General features: G+C 40.1%; 1 protein-coding gene across 2 annotated transcripts in view; it reads left to right on the forward strand.

Annotated features, from left to right (window-relative positions):
• The window catches only part of LOC134219490 (hemicentin-2), a 514,836-nt gene that overhangs the window by 426,158 nt on the left and 73,658 nt on the right, over positions 1 to 15,020 (forward strand). For both annotated transcript variants that reach the window (XM_062698236.1, XM_062698237.1), the window contains exon 5: positions 12,801 to 12,862. In XM_062698236.1, the coding sequence (XP_062554220.1) occupies positions 12,801 to 12,862 (62 nt within the window). The remainder of the gene's footprint in view (positions 1 to 12,800; positions 12,863 to 15,020) is intronic.

Consider the following 15,020-nt stretch of genomic DNA (forward strand, 5'->3'; position numbering starts at 1 on the left):
CATTTGGCCGAAACTCATTCGGCCGAAAGCCATTTGGCCGAATGCCACTAGGCCGAACAGACCATTAGGCCGAAACCCATCTGGCCGAAAGGGTCGTTTGGCCGAAAGGGTTGTTTGGTCGAAAGGGTCATTTGGCCGAAAGTCATTTGGCCGAAAGGGTCGTTTGGCCGAATGGGTCGTTTGGCCGAAAGGGTCGTTTGGCCGAAAGGGTCGTTTGGCCGAAAGGGTCGTTTGGCCGAAAGGGTCGTTTGGCCGAATGGGTCATTTGGCCGAAAAGGTCGTTTGACCGAAATGAACGTTTGGCCGAATGGGTCGTTGTTTGGCCGAAAGGGTCGTTTGGCCGAATGGGTCATTTGGCCGAAAAGGTCGTTTGACCGAAATGAATGTTTGGCCGAATGGGTCGTTGTTTGGCCGAAAGGGTCGTTTGGCCGAAAGGGTCGTTTGGCCGAATGGGTCATTTGGCCGAAAAGGTCGTTTGACCGAAATGAATGTTTGGGCGAATGGGTCGTTTGGCCGAAAGGACCGTTTGGCCGAATGGGTCATTTGGCCGAAAAGGTCATTCGGCCGAGAGGGTCGTTTGGCCGAAAGAGTCGTTTGGCCGAAAAGGTCATTAGGCCGAAAGGGTCATTTGGCCGAAAGGGTCGTTTTACCGAAAGGGTCGTTTGGCTGAAAGGATCATTTAGCCGAAAGGATCATTTGGGCAAAAGGGTCGTATGGCCGAAAGGGTCATTTGGCCGAACAGGACATTTAGCTGAATAGTTCATTTGAAAAGTGAGAATTAGCAATGAGAAGAGAGACGTCTTACTTCTCATTCTTCATTTTTCTTTTCTCACTGTAAAAAGTGAGAAGCGCGAAATTAGTAGGGGGCTGTCCACAAACCACGTAGACTGAAATTTCACATTTTCAAACCCCTCCCTCCCCCCTAATAGACTTTTGTAGACTTTTCCGAAACCCCTCCCCCATCCCCTTGAAGTCTACGTAGACTTTTCCAAATTTTACAAAATATCATATGTGATTGGACAATCAAAATCGAAATCAAATTTAATCCTCTGTCCACTGCTCCTGAAACCAAACCTTCAAGTCAATTAATTCAATTTATGTTGAATTCGATTCCTCCTAGAAGTGTGCATCACCGCTGCCGACACTTTTGCATCGGCACGCCACTGCTTAAAATCTGTCACAAATCTGACCTACAATTCTTCACGCCGGTTCAAATTTGTTTAAACCGAAGAATTTTCAGAATGGTTTCCTTCGTTCTTGCTTGCAGATTTGGAGCAATTTCCTGAGGATTTTTTTTTAATTCTGTAGACATTCCAAAGACTTTTCCGAATAATTTGCGGTGGAAATTATAGAGAATTTTTGGTGAATTTCACGTAAAAGTTTCGAATAATTTTTCATGAAAATTACAAATGGCAAACATTTTTTTGCGGAAACTCAGAGTTTATAGAGGGAAATTCAAATAATTTCTCGTGGAAATTTTCAACAATTCGTATAATTTTCCATCGATCATTCTAAAGAATTTGCATTAGTATTTCCGAAGAAATTGCCCTAATATATACGAAGACATGGACATTTCGAAGAATTTCGCTAATATATCCGAAGAATTCCTCGCTAAAATTCCGAAGAATTTCCAAAATTAAGAAAAAATTCCCGGGGACTTCCCAGAAAATCTCCAGTGAAGGGTTTCTCGCGGAAATTTCGCGGAATTCCCCGTTGAAGTGCGACACTATTTCCCGTGAAAATACTAAAAAATCACTTGTAGTTTTCAAAGAAGTTCATGACGAAAATGAAAAGAAAAATAGTAGAATCTGCAATAAAATCCAAGAGGAAATTTTGAAATTTTCTCCAAAGTTTTTATAGAATACTTAAATTATTAACCCGCATTTACAATGTTGTTTTAAAACAACAAACCGAAAATACGTTCAATGTTATTGATTTCAATGTTTATTTACGTTAAAAATATTTCCGACGATTTCCAAAAATCGCCTTGCGCCTTCAAGGGTTAAATTAGATTAGATAAAAAAAATAAAATTAGACTTAGATTATTAAATAATTTATAAATTTATAATTTTTCGATAAAGCCTTGCAAAAAAAAATCTGGAAAAATCCTAAAAAAAATCAAACAAGTGAACTTTGCACATATTGAATTATTATTATCTTTATTAGTGAGGTTTTCGGCCCTGGGCCAGTCGTGTGACTTTGCACATAGCTTCTGTATAAATTGATTTCCAAAAAAAATAAAAAATAAAAAAGTCTACGTAGACTTTTGGTATACCCCCCCGCCCCTCTTCGTAGACTAACGTAGACTTTTTCGAAACCCCTCCCTCCCCCTCAAGAGTCTACGTGGTTTATGGACAGCCCCTAGTGAGATGTCTCACTACTCACTTCGCACTTCTCACTTTTTACAGCGTGAAGTGATAAATGTTTATCAGAGATCATCACCGCTTCTAATCATGTGAGATTATTTTCATCGGCTTTTTTCGGTGAACATTAATTTAAATTGTAATTTGCTTAGTTTAAATTAATGTTCACCGAAAAAAGCCAATGAAAATAATCTCACAAGTGATAAATGAGGAGTGAGAAGTGATACGTCTCACTTCTCACTCCTCATTTATAACTTCACGCTGTACAACAGTGAGAAGCGCGAAGTGATTAGTGAGACGTCTCACTACTCACTTTGCGCTTCTCACTTTTGACAGCAAAAAGTGATTAATGAGGAGTGAGAAGTGAGACGACTCACTTCTCACTCCTCATTTATTAATTCTCGATGTAAAAAGTGAGTAGTGCGAAGTTGGGAGAGAGACGTCTTACTACTCACTTTTTACATCGAGAAGTGAAAAGTGAGGAGTGAGAAGTGAGTATTGAGACGTCTCACTACTCACTTTTCATAGTGAGAAGTGAGAAAAGAGAAAAGAGAAGTGGGAAGTGAGACGTCTTACTTCTCTTTCTTCATTTTTCTCTTCTCACTATAAAAAGTGATAAGCGCGTAGTGAGTAGTGAGACGTCTCCCTACTCACTTTGTGTTTCTCATTTTTGACAGCGAGAAGTGATAAATGAGGAGTGAGACGTCTGCTAAGTTGGTAGTGAGACGTCTCACTACCAGGGTTCATAATGCTCACTCAATCTCAGGAGCACATGATTTTCCTTCACGAAAGTTTTCGGGGAGAAATCGCTTTTCGGGAAAGAAAAACAGCCTGGAGAGTGATAACAATTTTTCGCTCACTTCGATTGCCGCTAAACGTCGGTTTGCTCTTTTTCTTTCATATTCGAGTCTTTTCGTGGCATCATCAATGAAAATGGTAGTAGCTTATGTGTAACAAATAACTTAACGCTTTCATACAGATAGCGTGGTGGTGTGGCTAAAGTAAGCGCATCCCCACAGCTATTATTGTTACTATTCTGGGTTCGAATCCCGGCGCGGCCATACAATTTTGTAATTGTTCTGCGATAATTCTCGCGAAAAGTGAGTGAGAGGTGAAAGTAATGAAACGAAAAATGATTTTCATCTAATAGGCAAGATTTTCGTTCATCTTCCAATACTAATTCTAGAGAAAAGATTAATGGGTGAAAGATGATCATCAACATAAACAACGAAACAAGATTTTCCCTTGGCCCGAAAAACGCTTGCTTTGGTCTCATTGAAACGAAAAGTCGAAACCCTGCTCACTACTCATTTCGCGCTTCTCACTTTTTACAGTGTGAAGAGAAATTTCGGCCAAATGACCCTTTCGGCTAAACGACCCTTTCGGCCAAATGACCCTTTCGGCCAAACGACCCTTTCGGTCAAACGACCCTTTCGGCCAAACGACCCATTCGGCCAAATGACACATTCGTCCAAACGACCCATTCGGCCAAACTACCCATTCGGCCGAACGATCCTTTCGGCCAAACGACCCATTCGGCCAAACGACCTATTCGGCCAAACGACTCATTCGGCCAAACGACCCATTCGGCCAAACAACCCTTTCGGCCAAACGACCTTTTCGGCAAAACGACCCTTTCGGCCAAATGACCCATTCGGCCTAATGACCCTTTCGGCCAAACGACCCATTCGGCCAAACGACCCATTCGGCCAAATGACTTTCGGCCTAATGAACCTTTCGGCCAAACGACCCTTTCGGCCAAATGATCCATTCTGCCAAATGACTTTCGACCTAATGGTCTGTTCGGCCAAATGGTATATTCGGCCAAACAACTTTCGGCATAGTGGCATTTCGGCCAAGTGACCCTTCCCCAAATTCTATGATTTTGCAAAACAAGTACACTGGAGTACATTTCGGCGAGTTTCGGACGAAATGGCCACCCTCCGGGTTCCTCCAGGGTCTAGTTCCCTTAGGGAAGTCGCCACTTTTGTGTAATCGTAGAACCCATCTTGCGAGACGTCAAACTTCATGATTTTGCAAAACAAGTACACTGGATTACATTTTAGCGATTTCCGAATAGGTACTTCCAGGCCCTGGTTTCCTTGGGGAAGCGGCCAATTCTCTTTCAATCCTGGAACCCATCATGATTTTGAAAAATAAGTGTACTGAAGTACATACCGATGGTTTTCGATCCAATTGGCCACCTCCCGGGTGTTCCCGGAACCTGACTCCCCAGGGTAAGTGCCTACTTTTCTTTGAATCTTGAAGCCCATCTTGCGACATGTCAAACTCCATGATTTTACAAAATAAGTTCACTGTACATTTTGACAGTTTTGATTCAACTCCCGGGTGTTCTCGAAACCTAGCCTAGCAAATTTTGACATAAGGGCTCTAATATTGGTCACTCCCCGGAATATATCCGAAACCGTGGCCATTTCACCAAAGTTTAACCCTTCCTAGAACTATAAGAATTTTGTGATCGATTCCAGAAAATTTCTTGGAAATCCGTTAGAAACCGGACCTGCATGGTTTTGAATTTTGTGTTTTGCCGTAAAATGGGGGTTGGGGACGTACGTGTGTTAAAAAATAACTGTCCATTAGTAAAATCGTTCTTAACAGCCTGAGATTCGAAAATTAAACGAAAGTTTTATTGCAAATTTGAACAGATGAGTGTCATCAGATATTGTGAACAGAAATAATCAAAATTCGTTATTTCGTGCCAAACTCTGTTAAACAGGAAACAATGTAATCAATCAGAGAGAGGGAAACCATGCTCCACTACCCCTATAAAGGGAACTATGATAATCAGGTTTATATAAATGATCACTTCAAGTTATTTTGTAGAATACAGAAGCTAATTGTTGCAATAGGAGATTGCATCCATTTTGTGTGTGTGTGTACAAACAAAAGATATTTTAGTTCCTAGATAAAGATTGTCGCTTCGGTTCCCTTTGTTCTGCTGTCCGAAACATGTGTGGTACATACCTGTCAAATCGTATGGATTTTCCTTCTTTGACATTTAGCTCCCCTATCCTCGCCAGCAAAAGATGTTCCAGACAGCGACGACAGCGACAATCTTTATCTAGTAACTAAAATATCTTTTGTACAAACTAACCCCCACTGTCTGGCAGTGATGTTATGGAAGAAAGCTGTCTGTTTTACAAAGTTTTACAGTCAGATTTAATCCGGGAGTTAGAAAGTGCTAGCTCTATTGCAGCTCCAGTGACCCATTTCAGACTGCCTGGTATTTCATGACCAGTCCGAGGTCACTTTTGCTTACAATAAGCCCCGCCTGTTTATGCTACCATTATCAATTGGATAATGGATCCATAAGCAAACTTCCGGATCTCAAAATCCAGCGCGTATTTAGTTTTAGTCATTATATTAAAGTTGTAAAAAAACATTTTGGAACAATCTCACCAAATTTATCCATGTCCAGCTACCAGAAACTTCAAGGGCATAAAATAATCTTGAAAATGGAAATAATCTTGAAAGAGCGTCCATGATGCGATCCGCTATTGTGCTCCACTTTTAATGTGCGCTGCACATGCGTATCGTTTATCTTGACAAACTGCTGTTATACTTGCGCATCGTCCAATTCCAAACTTGAAAGATCAATCCTAATTGATCCTCTGGATAAGGAGTTCCACCTTCTGATGATTTATGCCTCAAACCTGATATACTGTTTCAAGATCCTTTCCTGAAGTCATCCGCAAACTGAAATTCCAGCAATGTTGACATCCAATTTCCAACACGAAATTCTTTCCCCAAGGTAACTTTGAAGCAGCAATCTTTATCGATGCTATGAAGAAAAATCTGCTACCACTAATAATCAGTCGTCACAGCACCATATCAATTACTTTTTTCTAACATAGATTCTAACGCAATGTAGTTCAGTTCACAAAACCACTTATTTTTTCTATATTGAAAGCATCAGCCGAATTGTGCTTTTGGCCCACGATTCGTGGAGCAAAATTTTGACACGAGAAAAATACTTCTTTTCTGCAAAACAGCACACTTTGATCAATAGAAGATTGCATCCATTTTTGTCTAAAATTATAAATCATTTTATTGGACATTTGTTGCAATGTCTTAAAAATAAAATAGACGTCATACGATCTGTTTTGATTATTGTGAACGGCCACTCTTCCGGTATTTTCAATTACATTTACTTTGTAGAGTAATATCATAGCTCCCTTTGAAAAGCCCATAAATTCTCTTTTAAAGTTCCCACAATTTCGTTTGATGCTCCACTAGATTTCAATGCTTCTAATATTTCAATTTTATCAACATTTCCCGCTTTGATAACGTCAAATAAACCACTCAGTCCTTTATTCGTTATTTCTTCAACAATCAAATCGACAGTTGATCGGTCTAAGCAGGGGTTTATTTATTGAGACGAACAGAGCTGCTACGGCGAACTACGAAGACTAAAGGCCGGCGCACAATGGATCCGGAAGGCAATCCGGAAATTTGACAGCTAGTTTGAATACATGCAGTCAAACGTAGCAACGCACAATGCATCCGGAATGAGTTTGCGGATTGTACTAAACGCAAAGTAAACCGCAAACCTGTCCGCACCATTTAAGCAATCTCAAACTTTGCGGACAGGTTTGCGTCAAAAAATAAACAAATCACGAGAAAATGGTGATTTATTTTTACTTCCACTGGAAATTGCAAGGATTTTCCATTGAAAATTTCAAGGAGATAAAACTTAAATGAATATGTTGAATTTCTATGGGAAAATGTAAGTATGTTTCTAAGGAAATTATAAAGAGTTGCAACGGGTAATTCAAAAGAATTCCCTTGGAAAACTCTAAGGAAATTTCCTGGGAAATTGTAAGAAATGTTCGTGGAAAATTTTGTAAGAATTTTTCTGGGGAAATTGTAAAGAGCTTCCATATGAAATTGCGAGGAATTTAAACGTGAAATGAAAGGAATTTCTTCGGGCATTTGTAAGAATTTCCCATTAGCATCTGATAGGGATTTCCATCGAGAATTGTTAGGAATGTCCATAGGAAAATGTATGAAATTTCCATAGAAATTATTTAAATAATACCAATGGCAATTACAAGCGATCCCTATTGAAAATAGAATGGAATTTTTAAGGAAAATTATATGGGATTTTTATGGAAAATTGTTAGGAATTTCCATGAGAAACTGTTATGGGATTTTTTATGAAAAAATTATGGAGTGTCTATAGAAAACCATGAACGGAGAGAAACTTCAATGAGAAACCTTGGAGAATTGTATGGAATTTCCATTGAAATTTCTAGAGGAAGGAACATTTGAGGGATTTCAACTGGCAAACTGCTAGTAAATTTGTAACGAATTTTAATGGGGAATTATCAACAACTTTTCAAAGGACCTAAGTAACATTTTTCATGAATTAATTTGAATAGCGCAATCGATAGCTTTCATGTTGTTCTGTTGATTGCGCTATTCAAATTAATTCATGAAAAAAATGTTACTTAGGTCCTTTTGAAAAGTTAAGCGAGAATTCTAAAGAATTTTATGAGAATTTGTAAGGAATATCCATGAGAAACTGTTGGGAATATCAACAGAGTATTGTTAAAAGTTTCATAGGGCAATTCGAAGAAATTTCCATGGAAAATTGTAAACGTAATTGTAAGAAAATTCAATAAGAAACTGTTAGGAAATTTCATGGAAAATTGTTAAGAACATCAATGGAAAATTGAAACAATTTTCCAAAAGGAATTGCAAGGAATTACTATGAGAAACTGTTAGCGTTTCTCATGGGAAACTGTAAGGGGTTTGCATGGGATATTGTATAAAATTTCAATTGGAAATTTTAACGATTGTCCATTGAAAATTGAAAGAGATTTCAACGAAAATCCAAGGAAGTTTCACAAGAGAGTTTTACAAGGTGAATCCAGGAATTCCTCCGGAAATGCTTCCAAGAATTTCTCCGGAAGTTCTCTGAAAATTCCTCAAAAAGTTCTTCCGCAAATTTTTTCAGAAGGTCCTCCAAGAATTATTGTGAAAATTTCTCCAGGAGTTCCTCCGGAAGTTCCTCCAGGAGTTCCGCCTGAAGATCATCCAGGAAATTCCCTGTTCAGGAATTGCTTCGGAAGTTTCTACAAAAACCCTTCGGTTAATCCAACAAAATTCCACCAGGAATTCCTCCGGTAATTCCTCCAGGAATTCCTCTGGAAGTTCCTTGAGGAATTACCCCGGAGTTCCTTCAAGAATTCCTCCACAAGTTCCTCAAAGAATTATTCCGGAAGTTCCTCCAGAAATTCCTACGGAAGTGCTTCCAGAAAATTCCTCCGTAAGCTCCCCCAGGAGCTCCCCCTAAAGATCTTCCAGGATTTTCCCTGGAAGTTCCTACATGAATTCCCCCGGAAGTTCCTCCAAGAAATCCTCCGGAAGTCCCTCCAAGGATTCCTCCGGAAGTTCCTCCAGGAATTCGTCCGGAAGTTTCCAAAGGAATTCATCCGGAAGTTCCCAGAGGAATTCGTTCGGAAGTTCCTCCAAGAATTCGTCCGGAAGTTCCTCCAGGAATTCCTCTGGAAGTTCCTCCAGGAATTCCTCTGGAAGTTCCTCCAGGAATTCCTCTGGAAGTTCCTCCAGGAATTCCTCTGGAAGTTCCTCCAAGAATTCCTCCGGAAGTTCCTCCAAGAATTCCTCCGGAAGTTCCTCTAGAAATTCCTCCGGAAGTTCCTCTAGAAATTCCTCCGGAAGTTCCTCCAGGAATTCCTCCGGAAGTTCCTCTAGGAATTCCTTAGGAAGTTCCTCCAGGAATTCCTTCGGAAGTTCCTCCAGGAATTCCTTCGGAAGTTCCTCCAGGAATTCCTTCGGAAGTTCCTCCAGGAATTCCTTCGGAAGTTCCTCCAGGAATTCCTTCGGAAGTTCCTCCAGGCATTCCTTCGGAAGTTCCTCCAGGCATTCCTTCGGAAGTTCCTCCAGGAATTCCTTCGGAAGTTCCTCCAGGAATTCCTCCGGAATGTGCTCCAGGAATTCCTCCGGAAGTTCCTCCAGAAATTCCTCCGGAAGTTCCTTCAGGAATTCGTCCGGAAGTTCCTCCAGGAATTCGTCCGGAAGTTTCCAAAGGAATTCATCCGGAAGATCCCAAAGGAATTCCTCCGGAAGTTCCTCCAGGAATTCGTCGGGAAGTTCCTCCGGAAGTTCCTTCAGGAATTCGTCCGGAAGTTCCTCCAGGAATTCCTCCGGAAGTTCCTCCAGAACCTATTCCGGAAGTTCCTCCAGGAATTCCTACGAAAGTTCCCCTAGGAATTCCTCCGGAAGTGCCTCCAAGAGCACCTCTCGGAGTTTCTCCAGAAGTTCTCCTTGGAGTTTTTCCAGGAGTTTTTCTGCAAGTTCCTCAAGAAATTCTTCTAGAAACTCGTCATATATTTCTTCGGAAGTTTCTATAGGGAATCCTCCAGAAAACTTCCTACAAGAATTCCTCTGGAAATTCCTCCATGAATTTCTCCGGAAGTTTCTCCAAAGATTCCCAAAGGAATTTCCGGAGGAATTTCTCAAGGAACTTCCGGAAGAATTATCTAAAGAACTTCCGAAAGAATTCCTCAAGGAACTTCCAGAAGAATTATTGAAAGAACTTCCGGAGGAATTCCTGAAGGAACTTGCGGAGAATTTCCTGAAGAAACTTCCAGAGGAATTTCTGAAGGAAATTTCGAAGAAATTTCTGGCGGAACTTCTCGAGGAATTCCTGGAGGAACTTCAGGAAGAATTCCTGGAGGAACTTCAAGAAGAATTCCTGGAGAAACTTCAGGAGGAATTCCTGGAGGAACTTCAACAGGAATTCCGGGAGGAACTTCAGCAGGAATTCCGGGAGGAACTTCCGGAGAAATTCCTGGAGGAACTACGGGGGGAAATCCTGAAGGAACTTCTGGAGAAATTCCTGAAGGAACTTCTGAAGCAGTTCCTGGAGGAACTTCCGGATGAATTCCTAGAGAAGTTTCCAGAGCATTTTCCGAATGATTTTTTGTAGAAAATTTCCGAAAGAATTGCTGTAGCAATTTCTGGAGAAGTCCCTATAGAAACTTCAGAAGGACATTTTTGTGGAATTTTTAGAAGAATTCCTGGAGGAACTTCCGGAGGAATTCCTGGAGTAACTTCAAGAGGAATTCTTAGAAACTTTCCAAGGAATTTCTGGGGGAATTCTTGGAGGCAGTTACAGGGAAATTCCTGACGGGACTCCCGGAATAATTTTTAGAGAAATTTTCGGAGGATTTTCCGAATGATTTTTTGCAGAAACTTCCGAAAGAATTCCTGTAGAAAATTTCTAGAAGAATTTCTGAAGGAATTTCCGGAGGAACTTCCAAAAAGTTAATGTTTGTGGAATTTCTGGGGGAATTTCTTGAGGTACTTCCAGGGGAATTACTGGAGAAACTGGGAGGGTGGAGGAACTGCTGGAGGGCCTCCCGGAGGATTTTTTAGAGGAATTTTCGAAGGATTTTCCGAATGACTTTTTGTATTTTTTTTAAGAATTTCTGAAGGAATTTCTGGAAGAACTTCCGGAGGAATTTCTGGAGGAACTTCCGAAAATTTCTGTTGGATTCTTTATAAAAACTTACGAAGTTAATGTTTGAGGAATTTCTGTGGGAATTCCTGGAGGTACTTGCAGGGGAATTACTGAAGAAACTTCGGGGGAACTGCTGGAGATACTTCCGGAGGAATTTCTGGAGGAACTTCTGGAGGAACTTCCGGAGGAATTCCTGGAGGAGCTTCCGAAGCAATTCCTGAAGGAACTTCTGGAGTAATTCCTGGATGAACTTCCAGAGCAATCCTTGGAAGATCTTCCGGAGCATTTCCTGGGGGAAAGTTTCTGGGAGAACTTCCTGAATGATTTTTTTGTAATAACTTCCGAAGGAATTCCTGTAGAAATTTCCAGAGGACTCCCTATAGAAACTTCTAAAGGAAATTTTTTGAGTAATTTTTAGAAAAACTCCTGAAGGAACTTCCAGAGAAATTCTTGGAGAAACTTCCCGAGGTATTCTTGAAGGAATTTTCGAAGAAATTTTTAAATAAACTATTTATAATTCATGTGGAAATTTCTGAAGGATATTCTGTAGGAACTTCCGGAGGAAATTTTGTAGGCATTTGTAGAGGAATTCCTGGAGCACTTCCAGATTAATTCTTAGAGGAACTTCTAGAAGAATTTACGGAGAAACTTCTGGATAAACTCTCGGAGGAACTTCTGGAGGATTTTGTGTAGAATCTACTGGAGAAACTGCCGAAGGAATTTCTGGAGAAAGCTTCAGAAGAATATCTTGAGGTACCTTCGGAGGAAGTCTACGAGGATTTTATGAAGGAATTCCTGGAGGAGCTTGCGGAGGAATTCTCGGAGGAATATCTCAAGAAATTCCTGGAATGACTTGTGGGGAAACTTGCCTAGGAATTACCTGAATCAATCACGATTTTTAATTAACATCCATCCTCCAATGTCCAAAAATTCAGTTTTAATTCTCCTTCAAATTTTATGAATACTTTAATAACTTGTCTAAATAAATATAAGCTCAAAATCTCGAGCGCCAGAGATACATATATCCATTCCGTAATAACTTATTTGGAACCCAACAGCGACAAGAAAATGTTAACTGCTCAACTGTCAAAAACCGTATGCATTGTGGGTTGCTTATCCGTTTTGCGTACGTTTTGTATTTTAGTACAAAACGTATCAAACGGATTACAAAACGCAAACTCAAACGCAAACGCAACGTATCCATTGTGCTCCGGCCTAAACGGTCCACCGGTTTCGATCCGACTCCCTGTCACGGGTAGATTTGCACTCGTTGGTTAGCTGAGAAAAGGAAACTGTGGATGGTGTTTTTCTGCCGGATTTCCCTACGACACAAACTGAAACGGTCTTATTTATTATGCCAATCGTGTAGTTGATCCTACAATCCTGCTACGATGAGAGATTTTCCGAAAGATACCAACTCGCTGGAAACGACTCTGAACCAGACAGGAAGACCGAGTTTTATTTAGATTTTTTTGGGTTATTTTTCAAAGTTGAACGAAGTGATAAAGTTCCATCCGAGGGTGTTACTCATTCGCGGAAGTGTGTCACCAAGTGACATTAAACAGGGATTCTAATGAATTTTAACTAAGTAACGGTGCCGAATAATGGTGAAAGTTAGATCAGCCGCAGGCTTGTCTCTATTCATGGCTTGAAGGGCGAATAAATATTTGGAGCTACACTTGAAGTGTCTCATGCTTCACATCTCGAGTGGGAAATCCTCTCCCAACGAATCCCTTTTCATACTTCTTTTGTAAGAAACGTTAAACCTTTGTCGCTTTGTCACAGCAACAAGAACAACAACGTGGGCCAGGAGTGTTTTCTCCCTTTTCTGGAACCAATCGCTTTTTGAATCGAATTTCCTTTCAAACAGTCGCCTTTCTTGCAGTGGCCTCCCTACATTCACTTTTGTGTTGCTTTCTTTTCCACAGATGTCGGGTGGATTTCCAGAAGTCGCCCACCAAGAACTGCCGGATAGACCTGGACGTACTCGGTAAGTGTGTTTTTCTGTTTCTTTTTTTTTTCTTTCTCGATTCCAGTCAATAACAAACGAAGGCCTGCCTGTTCGCCGTGAGAAGGTTTTTCTCATTGTATTTGTGCGTACGTGGCTGCCTAATTCAATTCAACCACAATAACGATGACAATGACGAGTTGCCTGGCGGCGCCTTCCTAGAATTGGACGCGCGGTAGACGATCGCATCCAGGCGTTGACAACGATTGAAGAAGGCGTCGGCCACAGTAGGCTTCATCCTATCCATGGCAACCGGCTCGAAACGGGACGGAAATTAAATTGGCAAACATTATTGGCTTGCTGTGTCGGGGGAAGCGAAAAGGAAATTTACATCTCGCAGAAAGCTTCCTGTGCAGTGGGGTTGATCCTTTGAGAATATAGACTGGAACGAACGACATTTTCGGTTCGTTCAAGCGGTATTTGGAAGGGGTGCTACTTATTTCACCTGTACAATTGTTGTCTCGAGTTTAATAAGCGTGGGAAATTTTGGTTCCGGTGAAGTGAACTCTCCATTAGCGGATGCTCTGTAACTCGTTGTGTTTTTGAATATTTGCCCTCACACCAGTAAAGAGGAAGGGAATTTAGTTTGATTTCATGGACATGTTCGTCTTATGAAGAATTCTTCCCAAATGTACAACCATTGCACAATGGTCCCAGAGTCGAATCTAGCAAGACAAAAATGTTTGCGCCTAAACTATTAGTTTTAGATATATAGTGTCTTTGGGAAAAAAAATTCATATTTTTTGACGATTTTCATGACCATGTAGTGAAATTAGGGTGGTACCTATATTTCAGAAGTTCATAATATCAACTTTTTAATTTTTAGGTAAAGACTTGTGCAATGTTCCACAAAGTTGTAGAGCAACTAATTTTGAGCAACTTTGCCGAAGAAACCATTTTTCTATCACTTATGGTTCACAAGTTATGAGCTTTTTCAATAAATACGTTAGGGCGGTCCCTAAAAATCGGTATTCTTCACATAACTTTTTATACATTCATTTCTCGCATAAACTTTGTTCCGAGCACTTTTAGGACTTTTGAAGACGCACATTTTTGTTAAAGAACCATGGATCTATCTCTTATAACAAAAAAGTTATTCGAGTTTTTGTATGAAAAACATGTTTTTTTCATATGCGTATATTTCAAAATGGAGCAAACCGATTTTCAATCTATTGGTTCTATTCGAAAGCTCGCACTTTTCTGCGTTTATGGTGGGAAAACTGAGAGAGCGTTTTTTGTTTAAAGCGTTTTATTTCATTTTGAAAAAAATATGTTTTTAATCGAAAAACGGCTATAACTTGATAAATAAACGAGATACGTACATGGGTCTTCAACAAAAAGACGCTTAGTTAGATCAAAGTAGGCTGGTCGACAGAGCGTATAATTTTTTTTACGTTATTGTGCCTTGCAACAAAAATTACAACTTTCGTGATAATTTTCCAAAGCTCTCATAAATGCGAAAAAATTTTCCGCAGTACAAATAGCATTCACCGCTAGGATGCACCACGTGGCGGCCAAATGCGAAGATTTGATTTTAACGTAATAGTAATAAAAACATTTCAGTAGCTAACCACTGGTCATCTTCGCTTTCTCCCACTGGCGATACCGAAAAAAATCTAATCAAAACAAGATAGGCTTGTAACAAAGGCTATACTTCAAAAGTGACGTACTTTTAACGCTACATATCCAACAGAAAACCAAGCTACTACCATTAATATGCATAGTAGCCTGGTTTTCTGTTTGATGTTTAGCATGGCACACAATAGACATGGCAGTCTCAACGCGTATGTAAACATTCAGTATGAATGAACCGGTGAACCGAGAAAATGCGCTTTCTAGTTCAGCCTAATTTTATCGATCTAACGTTTATTCCCTTACGAAAACCGTTTTTTATTTTAAATATATTTTTATGTATTGATTTTTGAGGGATACTTTGTATGGACCACATTTAGAACTTCTAAAGACACATCTTTTTGTTGAAGTCCCATGTACCTATCTCGTTTACTTATCAAGTTATAGCCGTTTTTCGATTAAAAACATATTTTTTTCAAAATGAAATAAAACGCTTTGAACAAAAAACGCTCTCTCAATTTTCCCACCATAAACGTAGAAAAGTGTGAGCTTTCGAATAGAACCAATA

The sequence above is a fragment of the Armigeres subalbatus genome, chromosome 3 (genome assembly GCF_024139115.2).
Source record: "Armigeres subalbatus isolate Guangzhou_Male chromosome 3, GZ_Asu_2, whole genome shotgun sequence".
Classification (NCBI taxonomy): Eukaryota; Metazoa; Arthropoda; class Insecta; order Diptera; family Culicidae; genus Armigeres; species Armigeres subalbatus.